At 33.8% G+C, this 19,661-nt stretch overlaps 1 protein-coding gene across 1 annotated transcript; it reads right to left on the bottom strand.

Annotated features, from left to right (window-relative positions):
* Positions 1-9,335: 9,335 nt before the first annotated feature.
* LOC133785783 (uncharacterized) lies at positions 9,336-11,069 on the bottom strand. Its single transcript, XM_062224999.1, has one exon. It carries the CDS (start codon positions 11,067-11,069, stop codon positions 9,336-9,338), a length of 1,734 nt encoding a protein of 577 aa, XP_062080983.1.
* Positions 11,070-19,661: the final 8,592 nt, after the last annotated feature.

Here is a 19,661-nt window from a genome sequence, read left to right as displayed (position 1 = left end):
TCTATATGAAATGCATAAATTAATATCTTAATTGAACTTTAGTAGGTTTAAGTTTTATATCATCAAAAATTATCGTGATGCATTTTATTTTAGTTTCCATGAACACTTTAAGACAGAAGGAAAAAAATAAAGGATGCCAAAGTTATAGACATTTTTTCAAAAAAAATTGATGGTGATGATGGTTTAGTGGTGGATGTCATAACTCCAAAGAATAAAAGTGACCCGAGAGAGAGAGTAGAGAGATGAAGGCTAAGAAAATGATAAGGGTATTTTTGGAAACCAAACAAATAGTAGTATTATTTTGGAAGGATATTTTTTTAATATGTGCACTTACATTTTGCATAAATATCCAACTTTTCTTTTTAATATTTAATATTTTAGAAGTTAAACATAACTATACATACATAAATTTGTAGAGTTCATGGAGGAGGAACATATCCATTTGAAAGTACTAACATCGTCCAAATTAGACCAAGGATTGTCACGAGAATGTATTTGAAATTTTCTTCAGAGAACTGGCAAAAGCACGCGTTTGCGCCAAGTACCATGCTGCTTATTTACGAGTAGATACACGTATTGGTACATATGGATATGGTTAGGTTCTCCATCCACATAAAAGTACGGAGAGAGAACATGAGTCTCGTCTCCCATTTTGTGCTGACTTTTCATAAATTCTTCTTATTTTTCTGTTTGACTTGTCTATTATTTAAATAATATCATTTTATTAGAGAGAGAGAAGATAAGGTCAAAATGGACCTCTTCATATGTTGAACTTAAACACGAAATGAAAACTGTCACTTGCTAATGATTATAGGGGCTTAGCTAGAAAATTTAACTTTAACTGTTCTTTTTTCTTCTTCTTTGAGTTATTTATACTGTTTGAGGCTGTATAGTAAATTATTAAGTTTTTTAATATAATAGTCATTTCATACAGTGGGTGAATTAATTTGGTCCTTAGATTAATTTTTTTTAACCGAATCGCATGATAAAAATAGGGTAATTAGCTTTTTCCCCTTCAACTATCACCACTTTCAATATTTGCCCCCGAACTATTTTTATATGTAAATTTCCTCCTTGAAATTTTTTAAGAGCTAACTATTGCTCTTTCTGTTTGTTTCAGTTCATTTTAGAAACGAAATGCATCTTGGGCAATTGAAAACAAGAGTAAAAGGGTAAGTGTACAATATCTTGGTGGGAGACACTTTTACTTGCTAACTAAGCATTGTATTTATGTTTATGATCTTTTAATCTCAAAAGAGAAAAAAAAAGTTAACTTAAGCTATTTCAAAAAAAAAAAACTGATTATATGAAGAATTTTTGTGAAAAAAAATTGACGTAAAAGAGATTGAAACAATGAATGATCCCTCTTTGAATTACAGTAAGTCATTTTCTTCTCTCTTTTTTACCATTCTTCAGTTTGTATATTAACTTTTTAGGGTTTTTTTTTCTTTAAGAATCTCAACATCATGAAATTGATTTTGGTAATGATTTGATAATTTTCATATTTTTTTAAGAGGACTATGCTCGTTTTATATTAGAACCATGTATTTCTTAAAGGGCCAATTGATATAGTCTTCTATGATCTCTGTTCATGAAGTCATATTTATTGTCTTTATCTATTATACAACTATTTTAGTCAAAGTAGATGGAATATTGTCTTTTTATATATATATATATATTATATTTATTGTCTTAATGAAAGGTACCACTGGGTTGGAGAATATTGCATCTACTTTGAGTACTTCAATGTTGCTTTGCTATTGAATTTGGGAAAAAAGATTGTTGTGGGGTTTGTTATAGGGAAATACATTGAAATAGTTAAATCATGTGCAACTTTTAATTTTTAACATTTAACTCTTTTTCCTCTAGACCCTCAATCGAAAACTTCCAATTTCATTGAAAGTCAATGTTCAGTGCTGACACAAAGGTCAAATGTGGGTGGCTTGAAACTGGCGCTGGTGTGGGTGGTTCATGGGATTTTTATGTTGCAGATGACAATGTTGGTTTAACAGTGGCTGTTGGTTCAGATTTGGACAGGGAAGAGACTGATTTTGAGGATAATGATGAGGTTATTGCAGAATATATTAGAGAATCTGAGTATGAACAAAGTGATGATGCCCTGAATGTTGATGAAACTGCAGAGAAACATTTGAAGGGAATAGAAAAGAGGGCAGTAGACATTGATGATGTGAAAGATTTACCAATTTTTTAGTCTGATTCAGATTACATTCCAAGAGATAGCTCTGAGAGTGATGTTGATGATAGGAAAGAGCATGGTGAGGGCTCAAAGTTTCACAAGCCAAGAAAGTGGACTAAAAAAACAAAGTTACCACAATTGCCAGAGTTTAAAGCTGAGGTTGATATAGAGAAGCCAGTTTTCAAGTTGGGTTTGGTCTTTAGCTCAAGGGCCGTGTTTAAACAAGTTGTGAGGGAATATGCAATAATGAATGGAAAAGATATTTGTTTTAAGAAAAATGACCCTCATAGAGTAAGAGCTGTTTGTCGCGGTGTAAACTGCCCTTGGGTGTGTTTTGCCTCAAAGATAGATGACAGTCAAACATTCGTCATCAAGACTTATATCAACGAACACAAGTGTTCCAGGAACAACACCAATCGTTTTGCAACTTCAAAGTGGTTGTCAAAAAAGTATTTAGATGAATTTAAGAGTAATGAGAATTGGCGTCTTTCAGCATTCATTCAAAAAGTCAGCAAAGACCATGTGCTAGAGGTTTCAAAACATAAGGCATACAAAGCCAAGCGACTAGCAACCAAAACCATCGAATGTACTTATGAAAAATAGTACACTGCACTTTATGATTATGCTGAGGAGATCAAGTATACCAACAAGGGTTCAACTGTTGAATTTCTGACAGATATGGCACCGAATGGAAAACCGCGATTTAAAAGGATGTATATTTGCTATGCATGCTTAAAGAATGGTTTCAATGAAGGATGTAGACCGGTGATTGGTTTAGATGGGTGTCATATCAAGGGGCCACACCAAGGACAACTCTTAACAGCAATTGGGATAGATGCAAATAATGGCATGTACCCTATTGCATTTGCTGTGGTTGAGATTGAAAATAAGGATTCATGGTCGTGGTTTATGAACTTATTGAAGGAGGATTGTAAGATATTGAATTCAAATCATTGGATATTCATCACAGATAAACAGAAGGGATTGGAACATGCTTTGAGGGGTATGTGGGAGGAGGTGTACCAGAAGCAGAACACAGACATTGTGCTAGACATTTAGAAAAGAATTTTAGTAAAGTATATAAAGAAAAGACACTTAAAGATCTTATGTGGAAGGCTGCAAGACAAGTCACTATAACTGGGTTCCATGCAATTATGGAAGAGATTAAGAATGAGAATGAGCAAGCATATGAATGGTTAATGGAAAAAGGGCCTATACATTGGAGTAGATCCCATGTTAGGACTCATCCTCAATGTGACATACTATTGAACAACTTATGTGAATCTTTCAATGGATTGAAGGCTATCTTGGCTGCCAAAGATAGACCTATCTTGTCAATGCTTGAAAGAATTAGGATGTATTTGATGCAAAGACTTACCACCAAACGCCATTTAGTGGTTATGTGGCATTCCAACATTGCACCTAAGATTGTTGAAATTTTAGAGAAGCATAAAATTGAAGCTGTGGCTCATATACCTACAAAGTCATCTGAATTCATTTATCAAATCATCAATATGTACAGAGGCATGTATTTTGTGGACTTAAAGGCTAGAAGTTGTTCTTGTAGAAAGTGGGATCTCATTGGTATTCCATGTGGGCATGTTGTAGCTGCAATATGGCATAAAAGGGATGATCCATATGGTTATATAAGCAAATGGTACACAAAAGAGTACTATATGAAAGCTTAGTCACATCAAATATTCCTAATAAGAAATCAAGATCAGTGGCCTGTTATGTTGGATAATTTAGGTTAGGTTATGTTAGTAAGACACATAGGGATATGTTATTTGTCTTGTGTAACTTTTGAGAATTAAACTTTGATTTGCATTCTTAAATCTTATTTTGCATGGGAATATGTTTAATTAGGTAGAAGAATTAATTTCATAAAATTTGGGAAAGTTTTATGAGTGTTTAAATGAATTCTTGTTAACCTGGGAGTTTTGCTAGAATATTGCTGCAGCAATCTGTCCGCAATTTGTTCAGGATGAATAATATAGGGGAATTCAATAATTCAAGTCCATTTTGCAATCCATATATTTCTCTCAATTTTCTTGTTCAGTTCAGTTTTTTATTTCAGTATTTCCATTTTTTTTATATTTTTTTTAGCTTATAAACAACACACTTGATTTTTAATTTATTAAAACTGCTTAGTAATTATTTTGCTTATTTTTTCTAATTTGCAATCCCTGTGGAGACGATTTACTTATCATTATATTACTTAAGTGATTGCGTGCACGTGCGTATTTAAAATCAAATAATAAATTTATCACAACACTTGCCAAGCAAATCACCACTTACCAAGTTTCTACTCATTTCGGGAACATAAAGTACATTCACTAATGTAACTTTCTTGCCGGAGCTGAAAAAGACTTCAATGGTACCTTTGCCAAGTACCTTGGATTTTCCCCCATTGCCCATTTGAATCTCATAGTTACCCTTTGACTCTTCAAAGGTCTTGAACAATGTTTTGTCATAGGTGACATGGACGGTGGCACATGTATCATACCACCACCTTTTCACCTTGCCTTGGACCGCATTCACCTCACTAAGGGTAGCAACTATGTTTTCCTCTTGAGTTGCATTCACCCTAGGTCCTTGTTGGTCTTTTCTATGCCTACACTCTCTAGCATAGTGACCATTTTTCCCACACACAAAGCAAGGACCTTTCTCGCCCCTAAACTTGTTTGGGTTGGTTTTTGGATGCAAAGGTTTCTCGTTACCCTTTTCCCTTTGTTTTTGGGATGTTTTGATTGTGACACCGCATTTGCTTTGGAAGTCTCTCCATTAGAACCCTCCACAAGTTTATATCTACATATCGATTCCTCTTTGTTTCGAATATGCTTTTGGATTTCCTCCAACGAATAATCCTCATTTTTATGAAGGATTCTTTTCCTATAGCTCTTCCAAGTTGGTGGTAATTTAGCCACTATAGCACCAACTTGAAAGGCCTCGGGAAGCTCAATCTTTAACACTTTAAATTTGTTAACAATTATTTGCAATTCATGTATTTGAGGAAGAATAGGTTTATCACAAAAAAATTTGAAATCAAAGTATTGAGATATCAAAAAAATTTTGATACCTTCCTCTTCCGCCTTGAACTTTGTCTCAAGTGCATCCCATATCTCCTTGGTCGATTTGGTCTCGGTGTAGAGGTCATAGAGCCTATCGAAAATGGCGTTGAGGATATGACCCCTACAAAGGAGATTGTCCTCCTCCCTCTTCCTTCTTTTCTTCACCTCTTTGGGAGTGTCCTTGTCGGATGGCGTTGGGAGAGGTTCTAGAGTGGATTCTAGAATGTAGGCGATTTTGAGAGTGGTCAAAAGGAATCTCACCTTGTCTTTCCACCTAGTGAAATTAGACCCATCAAACCTATTCAACCTCACTAGGTCTTGATTCATTATCTTGATGGTCTTACCTTCCATTGAAACAAACAATGGTAAGCTTTTGAATGTTAGGAAAAATAGTTTTTGTCTCAATGGAAATGGTAAGAAAATACAACTCAATTGAATATATTACAAATAAATAATGATTGATTAAAATGAGTTACAACTCTATAACTGAAAAATACAAATAAACAAGGAAAAGAAGAAGAAGAAGAGAATAGTGAATAATACAACTCTAAGAAAAAGATTACGAGTAAAGTAAATGTGTTTGAAACAAAAGAAAAGAAGATTACAACTCTAAATAAAGGTTACAAGTAAATAGAACAAGAGAATAAGAAGAAAAGCAATATTGTAAAAAGTAAGAACAAAAACAAAAGTAAACTCTTACTTACACAACCTAAGTGAAGAGTGTCGGGGATCACCAACTTGAACAAGGTTTAAAACCTTTGTCCAAAATCTTATTTCCCCTAACTCAAGCACTAAGGGATCTCTCAGATATTGGAAATGCTTTCTGGAATTATCAAGCCTCAAGGTGTTTCTAGCCAAGTGCTCTATGGATAGAAATGTTGTGTCTTTCAAATGAGCAATAAGCTCCTATTTATAGAGTTTAGAGACACTCTTTGAATTTCAAATTCCACCAACCCCCATGGCTGTTACCAATGATTAATTGGATTATTATGGAATTAAAAATTAGATTTGGGAGTTATTTGGGTTTTTTGAGCCGTTCAACAAAGATTGAAAAAATGGTCAGTTTTGGCCTGTGGCCGCGGCCAGGGACATTAGTGGCCGCGACCACTACTCTCTGTCCCACAGGCCGCGGCGACTACCCATTTTCAACACTTGAAAATGTGTTGTTTCTCCAAACGGTTCCAAACCCTCCCAAATAATTTTGTAACCCCCAAAACACATTATCGGGGTTAAAATCATATCTCTAACTAGGGCTGAGCATTGGGCGGGTTGGTCGGGTTACAAGGCATTTTTACCCGTCCAATGTCATAATCGGGTTCGCAAAAGTGACCCGTAACTTGCCCAATTAAGAAATTTTTTTTTTTTAACCCGTTCAATAATTTGGGCGGGTTGGTCGGGTTAACCCGCCCAAACCGAAATTGTATTTTTTTTTTGGCGGGTTGGTCGGGTCAACCTGCCCAAACAAAAGTGGTATTTTTTTTTTTTTACATTTTTGTAATTTTTTTCTTTTAAATACTAGTACTAATAGTGTGAAGTTTATATTTTTAAGCTTAAAACAATATTTTAAATTTATAGTAAAAAAATTTAAACAAAACTTAATTAATTTATATATTTATTTGAATATATTAAAAATAATAAATTCTTAATTGGGCGGGTTGGGTTATATTGGGCGGGTTGATAATTATTTTCAACCCGCCCAATGTAACAATTGGGCGGTTTAAATTTTGGTCGGTTTATTCGGGTTGCGTTTTTTGGCGGTTTTTTCGGGTTGGTTTGGGCGGTTTATTCGGGTTGGGCGGGTTGTAAAATTTTTTGCACAGCCCTATCTCTAACAGCCATTTCACATATGGCTTTATGAAATTCATCTCAATATTTTGTAACACCAAATTTACACAATAAAGGGTAATATTTGGAAGTTACAAATTTGTAACACCAAATATGTTACATATTTGGATATATCTCATATATCTAAATATTGTAACTCTCTATTATATGTTACAATATGTGACACTCTTTGTCATATTTATTTAATCTAAAACATTATATTATAATATAATATAATATTACATTATATTATAAAATAATATTACACTTTTTCCATCTTTAGTGAGTATTCTGCCGGATACTATTCCCAAGGTGTGTCATCTTCTGGTCGTGGCCATATTTCTTCAGGAATTATGCCATTGGTCCTAAACAGCAGTTTCTCCAGCTGTCTGTGTTCGGGGTTCCCGATTACAACCATTGGGTTTTCGCTGAATCTGTATACTTGGACATTTGATGTAAATGACAGATCATAGTTGACATTTAGCTTTAGTAACAAGACGGTGTAGCACTTTGTTGGGTTTGCCACGTTTTCATTAGCTTGGGTAAGAGAAACCGACTGGCCGTTTGTTGCGAACCTTTTCCCATTGTTGGGTGAGCAGATCATTCCAATCAGATAGTGGCTTGAACCATTGTAACATTTCCATGGGATGTTGGTATGCAGGGCAGAGGTCAGGCTTTTGCATGTAACTACGTACCGATGTTCGGAGACCTATGGTATGAACCTCAATAATTTAATTAAATAATTTATTTATTTTTGTTTAAGTTTATGTTTGTTTTAGTTTTTGAATTTGGGAAGGACAACAAAAGATCATATATTATATGTTTAATGTAATATTAAATATTGAAATTCCGTTTTTTTATGATTACCAACTTAATTATTTAAATTAAATAATTAATTGTTAAACTGTTACAGAAATGTTTAAACAGATACCAGATATGTTTAAACAGTTTGTGACCAGAAGATAAAAACGAACATAAAGTAAAGAACACACGAATTTTTACGTGGTATCAGCAATCTTTGCAGATTGCTACTAGTCCACGAGGCCACGCCCAGAGAATGAAATTTATTAGAAGAATATCTAAATGATTACAAAACCAAATTGACTTACAAATAAAGACTCCCTCTTGAATTTGTCGCAACTGTTGTAATCTAAACTTCTAATCAAATTTCTGAAGTGCTAAGATCTTGAACTCCCTTCAAATCATAACACTTGCACTTTTCCTCCCGAAAAGTGACTCACGAACAAGACTTCTCCCGAAGCTTGATGACCAATGTCCAAGTGTGTTCAACCTGCACAATTAACACAAAGGAAAACAATACAGAAGTACACTGTAATAAACCACTAAGAACTTGCTGGACTCAAGTTCTTCACATAATAAAAATTCTCTCTAAAACTTAAAAAATATTTGGAAAGTAATACCCAAGAGAGATGATCAAAAACCAACGACTTAAGGATGATTAAATACTGTTTAGAATCCCTTTAGGTCGTGGAAAACAAATCAGAAATAAAACAGCCCATAAATGGAAAATCTTCCAAAACAGGAAAGTCAGAATCTGTTCAAACAGACTGGAAATCCGTTCAAACAGATTCATTGAACCTGGACAGTTTTTCAACCCAGTTTCCTTAAATAAATAAGGAAACAATATATCATTTATGATTGCAAGCTGTACACGATTTCTGGGCAACCAAATCAGATAAACAAAAAAAAATACTAATAATTTCCATTTCAAGAAAAAGATATTCTTTTATAGGAAAATATATATATTTATTTTATTAACACATAAATAAAAAATCTGAATATAGAAAGACATATTTCACCAAAACAAGTAACTACCCATTTTCGAAATTCACCACAAAATATTACAAAAGAGAAAACTACTAATTTCGAAAATACCCTTTTAATTAATTTTGTCTTTAGTATCAAAAATGCCAATAAAAGATTTTACAATCTCCCCCTTTGGCAATTTGATAGACAAAATTAATTCAGAAAACCTGCAACACAAATGTTAGTGATAAGTAAAGAGAAAGAACTCCCCCTGCAAGCATGCATGAACTTATAACAAACATGAAAATAAACTAGACTTAACTCCCCCTCAAAATAAGAAGGTCCGGAGTTAAACAAACAAACAATCAAACAGGTTTTGGAAATCTACTCTCCCCCTTTGTGTCTTTCAAAGTAGCCAAAGAACCACAAAACTAAAACAAGAGTAGCAATGTTTAATGGACAAAAACGAAAAAAGACTAAACAGTTGGAGCTTTTGACAGAGATTGAACAGCCTCCAACACAGAGCGTTGCAGTCCTTCAATTGACATCACTCGAGCAGTTAGAGAATCAACAGAGGCTCGAACAGCAGCTATTTCTGATGCAACAAGTCTTGAATCTGTGGCAACAAAGGAGGAGGCATGAGGAATGTCATCCGAGGCGATCTTCAGAGATTGGGGCTTGACTTTCTTGGAGGACGGAGCAGCATTGGCTTCAGTAGGAGGGGCAGAGGCTTTGTAGGAAGCAGCAGTAGTTGGGGCCACCAAGTCTTCTTGATCACGTTGGAGGTCTTGTTTCTGCATACTCAACACTTTATAAATAACTTGAGGAAAAGGAAGATTCAAGTTTTTCCTGTTACCTTTGCGAAACCCAATGATTTGATCATGAATAACCGAAGCCAAATTTAAACCAAGACCGGTCCCCACTTTGTACAAAAATGATGCCATATCAAAAGAGATAGTGGCCGTGTGAGATGTGAGCTTCCAATTTGTTGTTGCAAACTTATGGAGGACAGCATAAGTGTAGGTGAGATTGGAGACGGAGATGACTGTGTTAGATGGCCATACCATTTTTTGTCCGACCAACTCAGTGATAACCATGTCCTTGTCAAGAGAAGCACCATCAACATCATCCTCGACAGTAAGGGGAAGGCACAAAGCAAGAGCAATGTCTTGAGGAGAAAAAGAGAACCAATGGCCCCTAACAAACACTTTATTATACAGAGGAGATGAAGGTTCAATAATTTCATTAGTAATATTGGCATAGAATTCCTTGACTATTCTATCCACAAAACCAGAAAATTTAACCAAAGAACCTGTCCATTGTCGATCTTGAAGCATTGTTAGCACACCAAAAGGACGATGATCACTCAAGACATAATTTCTTTCAATGATAAATTTTCGTTGAGCATACAGAACCATATCACGTGCATTATCATTATAGCAAAAAATGGAAGAATAAGGTTTGAAATTTACACCTGACTGTTTTGGCGAAGGTGTAGAACCAGAAATAGGTTTCTTCCCTTTAGCTTTGGATGGCAAAGGAGATGCAATGAGGTCTGAGTCAAATTCGGCTTCTTGTTCAGAGGGGATAGTGTCTTCTTTTTCTGGCTCATCAGACTCATCCTCTGATTCGGCAATGTCAGGAACCGTTTCATCAGACAATGTGGTATCATGAGTTGCTTCAGATTCGGACTTATCTTCCTCAGGATCAGATTCGGAGGAGGACAATGAAGGGGGATGAGCCTTCAATTTTTTCTTGGCAGCAGACAAAGGAGAAAGAGACGCGTCCAACCCCAATTTCCTTTTGGGAGTCACAGAATTTTTCTTGGACTGACTCGGCTTCAAGGGCAATTTGAGCAATCCAGCAGCAGCAGCTTTGGAAGAGGAGGAAACAGATTTCGATTTTGCCCTAGCCTCCAAAGACGAATCAAACAGAAGGGGAGAATGGTCCTTAGCTCGAGAGGGCACCACCACTTCAGATGGTGGTGCAACAAAGTCAGCAGAAATATCTGGAAACACCAAAGGGTGTTCATGAGAGAGCGAAAACACCTTTTTGCGAGCCTTGGATTTGCAGGACTTTCCAACAGATGTGGGAGCTGTGGGAACAGAATGAGGCACCGTTGACACAGACGGAGGAGGTGAAGGAGAGGGCACCTTTCGGGATTGAGAAACAGGAGTCTTCTTGGAGGAAGCACCACGAGTTCTCACCATTTTTTTTAAAAAAAACAGAAAGCACTTACAAGGAAAAATGAGAGAAACAAAACAATTAGAAGAAGATGAAATGACTAAGTGAGATCGTGGGTGAGAAGAAATAGGGTAATGACATGCCTTTTTAAATAACTTACTTACCCAAAATGAATACCCACGGCAAAAAGAGGTTTCCCTTTTTTATTAAAAAAATGTTTTAATTAACCAAGAAAAGGAAACAATCTTGAAGACACACGAACTTTCCCCTTTTTGTTTTATATAAAAAAAATCTGTTTATAAAGATGTAATATATATATAAACACCCAAACCAAAAAGGTAACCAGAAATAAATACCCCACACGATCTCCTCAATGACTTTTTCCCTTTTTTTTTTTTAAAAAAAAAAAAATCCTAAACAAAGTACAAGACAATAAAGATACAAATCATGATATTCCAAAATGAGAAAGAAGTCAAAAATAAATTCCTTGGAGACAAAGAATATATTAAATCACACAATTAAATGCATAATTTCTCATAATCACCACAATGATTCGGTCCACCAAGAATTTCCTTGACAAATTATTTTTTTTTATTTTTATTATCATACATGAACAAAAATAAAAACTCAACCCAAAAAAAAAAACTGCTTTGATCAAGGAGAGTCATCCTGATAAGAATAAAATCAAGCAAATAAAAATAAGTGTTAGTGTAAAACATAGATAAGAACCCTTGTGAAAATGAAAAATTAGAAAGAATATTCGAGAGAAATAAAGCACAATTCAGTCACAAGCACATATTCTTTAAGTGAATCAATCAACATGTATGAGTCTTACACACATTTTTTTTTTTAAAACTGTGTACAATTTTTATTGCATTGTTTCAAGCATAAGTGTGAGACAGTGTATGCAAGGGAACATTGCCCAATGACAAATAAGTCTTTTTCGAAATTAAAAAATTGTAACCCATGAAGACGCTGTCACACTACACCAGTGGTAGCCCTTTTCTATGGTAGCGTATCCTCTTCATAACTCCGAATTACAAAGTTCCAACTTACTCAAAAGACGGCTTTCACACACTGATGCAGGTAGCTCTATTCTTGCACAGGAGCTTGAAACAATGCTACACAAAAGGAAGCTCAAACATTAAACATTGATTAATTTACTCGAATATACCTAGGAGGAATTGATTAAATTTCTCTCAAGAATATACAACCTAAGATTCATAAACACAAGACAGATTATCCAGCTTGACACACAACAAAATTTTCAAATTGATTGACAATTTTCTTAACCAAAAATAACACACATTAGATCAAGCGGACAACACCATAACAAGAAAATTTAAAGAGAACAAACCCCCAAAGATTTTCGGAGGAAATCAAAGCGAACCGAATCAAGAGCTTTAGTGAAAATATCTGCAATTTGTTTATGTGTTTCAATATATTCCAAGACAAGAACTTTATTTTCAACTAATTCTCTTATGAAATGATGACGAATATCAATATGTTTAGTACGAGAATGTTGCACAGGATTTTTTGAAATATTAATTGCACTTGTATTATCACAAAAGATAGTTAAAGTGTCAAGATCAAACCCATAATCCATCATCATTTGCTTCATCCACAAAAGTTGTGCACAACAACTTCCTGCTGCAATGTATTCAGCCTCAGCTGTTGAGAGAGAAATAGAATTCTGTTTCTTGCTGTGCCAAGAAACAAGATTATTTCCCAAGAAGAAACATCCTCCACTAGTGCTTTTTCTGTCATCAGTGTTACCTGCCCAATCAGCATCACTAAAACACACTAGATTAGGGTTAGTTTCTTTTGAATACCAAATACCATAATCAGCAGTTCCATGAACATATCGAATGATTCTTTTGACAGCTGCAACATGAGACTCCATGGGATTTCCTTGGTACCTGGCACACACACCAACACTATAACTCAAATCAGGTCGACTAGCAGTGAGATAAAGAAGACTACCAATCATGCTCCTATACAGTGTAGGATCCACTTTGACACCATTTTCATCTTTGGATAGCTTCACAGTCGTTCCCATTGGTGTTTTGGCCATCTTTGAACTTTCAAGCCCAAACTTTTTCACCAAGTTCTTAGCATATTTGCTTTGAGAAATAAATGTGCCTTCATCTAATTGCTTGACTTGCAAACCTAAGAAATAGGTCAATTATCCCACCATGCTCATTTCAAATTCTTCTTTCATTTGCTTCACAAATACCTGCACCTCATTGTCAGAAGTAGAACCAAACACAATATCATCAACATAAATCTAAGCAATAATTATGTTAGATTTAATATTTTTGATAAACAGAGTTTTATCTACTCCACCCCTTTTGTATCCATGAGAAACAAGAAATTGAGAGAGTCTCTCATACCAAGCCCGAGGGGCTTGCTTCAAACCATATAGAGCTTTCTCCAATTTGTAAACATGATCAGGTGCATGGGGATCTTCAAACCCTTTGGGTTGTTCAACGTATACCTCTTCATTCAAGATCCCATTGAGAAATGCGGATTTGACATCCATTTGGAACAACCTAAAACCAATCGAGCAAGCAATAGACAATAATAATCTAATTGATTCAAGTCTTGCAACAGGTGCAAATGTTTCTTCAAAGTCTATTCCTTCCACTTGTGTGTACCCTTGTGCCACTAATCTTGCTTTATTTCGCACAATTGTACCAAATTCATCAGATTTATTTTTTAAAATCCATTTTGTGCCAATAATATTAGTATGCAACGGTCTTGGCACAAGGATCCACACTTTGTTTCTAAAAAATTGTTCTAATTCCTCCTGCATAGCTTTAATCCAATTTTCATCAGTTAAAGCTTCTTTCACATTTTTAGGCTCAATTAGAGATAAGAAACAAACAAATTGAACAACATTACTAAACCTTTTTCGTGTTACCATACTGTCTTTTGGATTTCCAAGTATTAAATCTGCTGGATGATTTAACTTAACTCTGGTTGATGGCTCCTTTTGGACTTCATCCAAAATAATATCTGGAAATTTCTTTTCTGTCTGTCCAGAATCTGTTTCATCGGATTCGTGATTTGTTGGAACAGATGGACTAGACGTTGCAACAGTAGTATCACTGACACAGACTTCTTCGTGTTTTTCAGTAGGTTCATCAATAAACCTTTCAATTTCTTCCTCAGTAGAAAACTCAGAAAAATCCCTGGAATCATCAATAACCATGTTAGCCGACTCCATTACAGTTTGGGTTCTCATGTTATACACACGATAGGCCCTACTGTTAGTGGAGTATCCAATAAAAACACCTTCATCACTCTTAGCATCAAATTTACCAAGATTTTCTCTATCTCTCAAAATGTAACAAACACATCCAAAAACATGAAAGTAAGCCACACTTGGTTTCTTACCTTTCCAAATTTCATAAGATGTTTTAGATGTACCTGGACGAAGAAAAACACGATTTATGATATAGCAAGCAGTGTTGATTGCTTCTGCCCATAACCGTTTGGTCAATTTTTTGCTGTTTAGCAACACTCTAGCCATTTCTTGAAGAGTGCGGTTTTTCCTCTCTACAACTCCATTCTGTTGAGGAGTTTTGGGAGCTGAAAACTCATGAGAGATACCTGCAGACTTACAAAAATCATCATAGACAGAATTCTCAAATTATTTACCATGATCACTTCTTATACGAACAATTTTTCCAATGTTGCAATCTTTTTCAACTTTTAATTTCAAACAAAGAGTTTTAAAGGCATCAAAAGTGTCAGATTTTTCTTTCAAGAAATCCACCCAAGTATATCTAGAAAAATCATCCACACAAACAAAAATATACCTTTTCCCATTTAAACTCTCAATTTGAATTGGACCCATAAGATCCATGTGAAGCAATTCTAAAACTTTCGAAGTGTTTATGTCAGAAACACTTTTATGTGTAATTTTCAATTGCTTACCAAGTTGACAACTCTTGCACTTACCATCAGATTCTTTACCTAGCTTAGGTAAACCACGAACACTCCCTGCATGTGACAATTTTTTCAAGGTTTTGAAATTTATGTGACCAAGTTTAGCATGCCACATATCAGTGTTATTACTCACAACAGATTGACACATAATAGATGGCAGAAGAGTGTAGCAATTGTCATTAGATCTATAACCTTCAAGAACATTCTCACCATTCTTGTTTAACACAAAACAATTATCTTTATCAAAGTTAACAGTATAACCTTGATCACAAATTTGACTTATGCTTAGAAGATTAGCTTTAAGACCTTCCACAAGTAACACTCTTTTGATTCTAGGCAACCCTTCAAAGTTAAGAGTACCCATACCAAGAACATTACCTTCAATTCCATTGCCAAAAGTAACAGACCCACAATGCATAGGTTTTATGTCTGTAAGAATAGACTTGTCACCTGTCATATGTCTTGAACAACCACTGTCAAAATACCAAAAATATGAAGAAGCAGATCTATCATATTCACTAGTAAAACCAGCAAAACAGTTATTCTTTTTGATCCATATTTTCTTTGATTGAACATTTTCCTTTTTTACTCTTTTGAAATCATCAAAATAATTGAATTTTTCAAAATATTCATTTTTAGCAAAATTCATAAGAGTAAAACATTTAGGACGAATATGACCCTTCCTACCACAAAAATGGCAGATTGGAATGAATTTTTCGGATTTACCATTGTATTTACTTGCTGACTGTGTCCTTTCTGTTGGAACAAACCGAGTACCGGATACAACAAATTTCACTGAGGATGCAACAGGAACATCAGACGATAACATCCCAGCCGAGATAAGGACAGTTTTCTTTGATTTTTGAGAACTTGAAGCACCTAGTCCCACATGACTTCTTTGACCTGAATTCTGTATATTCTCAAAAATAGTTGAACCGGGGTTAAGCATTCTAACATTTTTCTCAAGAGTATCCAAATCTTTAGACAACTTATTAATTTCAACATTTTTTGAAATTATTTCTTTTTCCAAATTTTCATTCAAATCAGTAAGTTGTTTAATTTCAAGGCATAAATCTTTATTTTTGCTTACCAATGACCGATTTTCAGAACACACTTTCACCCATGAACCATACATTTTTTTGTAAGATTCACTCAAAGACTCATCATTCAATTCAGAATCATCACTATCAGAATTTTCTTCATCTTTTGAAACATTATTCAAGCAAACAATTTTTTTATTTTCAGATTTAGAACCAGGTAAAATAGAAGTGAGAGCGACATTACCTTCCTCATCTTCACTACTTTCAGAGTCATTATCACTCCAAGTAGCAATCATACCTTTTTTGTTCTTTTTCAAAGTATTTGCACATTCAGACTGGATGTGACCAAATCCCTCACATTCCCTGCACTGAATACCCTTTTTATTAGTTTGAAAAGATTTAAGAGAAGAAGGGTTACCTTTTGACATCTTGCCATTGAATTTTTTGTTTCTTATTTTATTCATATATTTTCGAAAATTCTTTGCAAGCATTGCCATTTCATTATCACCATCTTCATCATCTGAGACTTCCTTTTCAGTGCTCTTGAAAGCTATGGTTTTCTCCTTTTCTTTGGAAGAGCTTGGCTTGTCTTTTTGACGAATCTTTTGATTTAACTCAAAGGTACGAAGTGACCCCATCAGTTCTTCTACCTTCATAGTACTGAAATTTTTTGCCTCTTCCATAGCAGTGAGCTTAACATTGAACCTGTCAGGAAGAACTCGAACGATTTTTCTAACAAGAACAGAATCATCAAGTTTTTCACCAAGTGCAAAATACTCATTAGAAATATCAGATAATCTCTCATAAAATTCAGATAGTGTTTCAGAATCAGACATTCTAAGGTCATCAAACCTGGTTTGTAACATCATAAATCTAGACCTTTTAATATCTACAGTTCCTTCAAACTGAGTTTGAAGAATTGTCCAAGCATCTTTAGCCGAGACACATGTGGAAACAAGTTTTATAAAACTTTCTCCAACACCATTAAATATGGCGTGAAGAGCTTTATTATTATAGCTGGATAATTTTTCTTCTTCTGTGTCCCAAACAAGTTTAGATTTTACAATTGTGCTTCCATCTTCACCTTTTTCAGTAGGAGGTGACCATCCAGACAAAATTGCTCTCCATGCTTTCTCATCTTGAGCTTTTATGAAAGCTCTCATCCTAACTTTCCAGTATGGATAGTTTGAGTCATTTAGCAATGGAGGTCGAGACACCGAACTACCTTCTGCAAAGAAAGACATTTCACACAAAACAAATCAAACGGAAAATAACCACAAGATCTCACTAAGAGTTTAGTGAACCGCTCTGATACCAATTGAAATTCCGTTTTTTTATGATTACCAATTTAATTATTTAAATTAAATAATTAATTGTTAAACTGTTACAAAAATGTTTAAACAGATACCAGATATGTTTAAACAGTTTGTGACCAGAAGATAAAAACGAACATAAAGTAAAGAACACACGAATTTTTACGTGGTATCAGCAATCTTTGCAGATTGCTACTAGTCCACGAGGCCACGCCCAGAGAATGAAATTTATTAGAAGAATATCTAAATGATTACAAAACCAAATTGACTTATACAAATAAAGACTCCCTCTTGAATTTGTCGCAACTGTTGTAATCTAAACTTCTAATCAAATTTCTGAAGTGCTAAGATCTTGAACTCCCTTCAAATCATAACACTTGCACTTTTCCTCCCGAAAAGTGACTCACGAACAAGACTTCTCCCGAAGCTTGATGACCAATGTCCAAGTGTGTTCAACCTGCACAATTAACACAAAGAAAAACAATACAGAAGTACACTGTAATAAACCACTAAGAACTTGCTGGACTCAAGTTCTTCACATAATAAAAATTCTCTCTAAAACTTAAAAAATATTTGGAAAGTAATACCCAAGAGAGATGATCAAAAACCAACGACTTAAGGATGATTAAATACTGTTTAGAATCCCTTTAGGTCGTGGAAAACAAATCAGAAATAAAACAGCCTATAAATGGAAAATCTTCCAAAACAGGAAAGTCAGAATCTGTTCAAACAGACTGGAAATCCGTTCAAACAGATTCATTGAACCTGGACAGTTTTTCAACCCAGTTTCCTTAAATAAATAAGGAAACAATATATCATTTATGATTGCAAGCTGTACACGATTTCTGGGCAACCAAATCAGATAAACAAAAAAAATACTAATAATTTCCATTTCAAGAAAAAGATATTCTTTTATAGGAAAATATATATATTTATTTTATTAACACATAAATAAAAAATCTGAATATAGAAAGACATATTTCACCAAAACAAGTAACTACCCATTTTCGAAATTCACCACAAAATATTACAAAAGAGAAAACTACTAATTTCGAAAATACCCTTTTAATTAATTTTGTTTTTAGTATAAAAAATGCCAATAAAAGATTTTACAAATATTATGCGTGAAATTTAAATTTAAGTTTCTTGCTAATTTAAAAAAAAAACAATTTGTTGCTAATTCACAATAGATTATATTATATATTTAATATGATGTTATTCTAATAAGTCAGTTTAAGTTTAATTAAATTATATTTAAATTATAAAAATATGATCTTATTATTTTTAAATACTTATTATTGTAAAATATCTCAAAAATATCATATTTTAATTTGTTTAATTATTTATTATTTTTAAATAATTATTATTGTATGATATCTCAAAAATATCTTATTTTAATTTTTTATTTTATTTAAGTTTAAGTGTTTACAAACTACCATTAAATATAAGAATATTCTGTTAAAATTAACCTTTAAAAAATAAAAAACAGTTAAAACAAAAAATTTCCATTATCTACATAGCTATTATATAAAAGAGATATCTATATATACATGCTTGGTCAAACTCCATTTGAGAAAGTCGTAATAGTATTACATGTGTTGTGCATGTTAGTGGCTAAAAAACACGGTTTTGAGGAAAGATGTTATTATTTATTTTGTGTTGTGCCTATATAATAACGTGTATGCGCATCAAGTGCGCCGAGTTGATTCCTTAAGGAAAAAAAAGGATCAGACCTCATACACGGAGAAGGTCCCAACCCACCATTTTCTATTTCTACTACTTTTCCTAATTCTCTCCTTTTTTTTTTTAAATAAAAAATAAAAACAAAAAGCATATAAATATATTTTGGGTTGTCTTGTTTTCATTATTTTATTTGTCAAAGTCATTCGTTTTTATCAGCTTGCTCCATTTATAAAAATAATAATATATGTACAAAAATTATGTAAAAAAATATTACACTAACTGAGTTGGATTCCATCCAAAAAAAATTTAATTAGTTAAATGATATTTTCTCCTCAGTTTGTGTAATATTTTTGTGCATCATTTTAGTACATATATCATTACTCTATTTATAATCATAATAGATTTTGCTTTTGTACATGGTTTTTGTTGCTCCGGTCTGATTCTTTTATCATGGTTAAGTTTATGATCAAACTTGTTATATGAAATATGAAGTGTTTGTAAGTACCAATAATTTTATTATTCATAGAAACATTTTATAAATGCATTTTTATTTTAAATGTTTATAACTGTAATCTTTGGAAGCGAATTTCAAGCTTTGATTTATATGTTGTCTTACTAAATTGAAATT

The sequence above is a fragment of the Humulus lupulus genome, chromosome 6 (genome assembly GCF_963169125.1).
Source record: "Humulus lupulus chromosome 6, drHumLupu1.1, whole genome shotgun sequence".
Classification (NCBI taxonomy): domain Eukaryota; kingdom Viridiplantae; phylum Streptophyta; class Magnoliopsida; order Rosales; family Cannabaceae; genus Humulus; species Humulus lupulus.
Note: the sequence above shows the minus strand (reverse complement) of the source record. Positions and strands in the feature narration are given on the sequence as shown.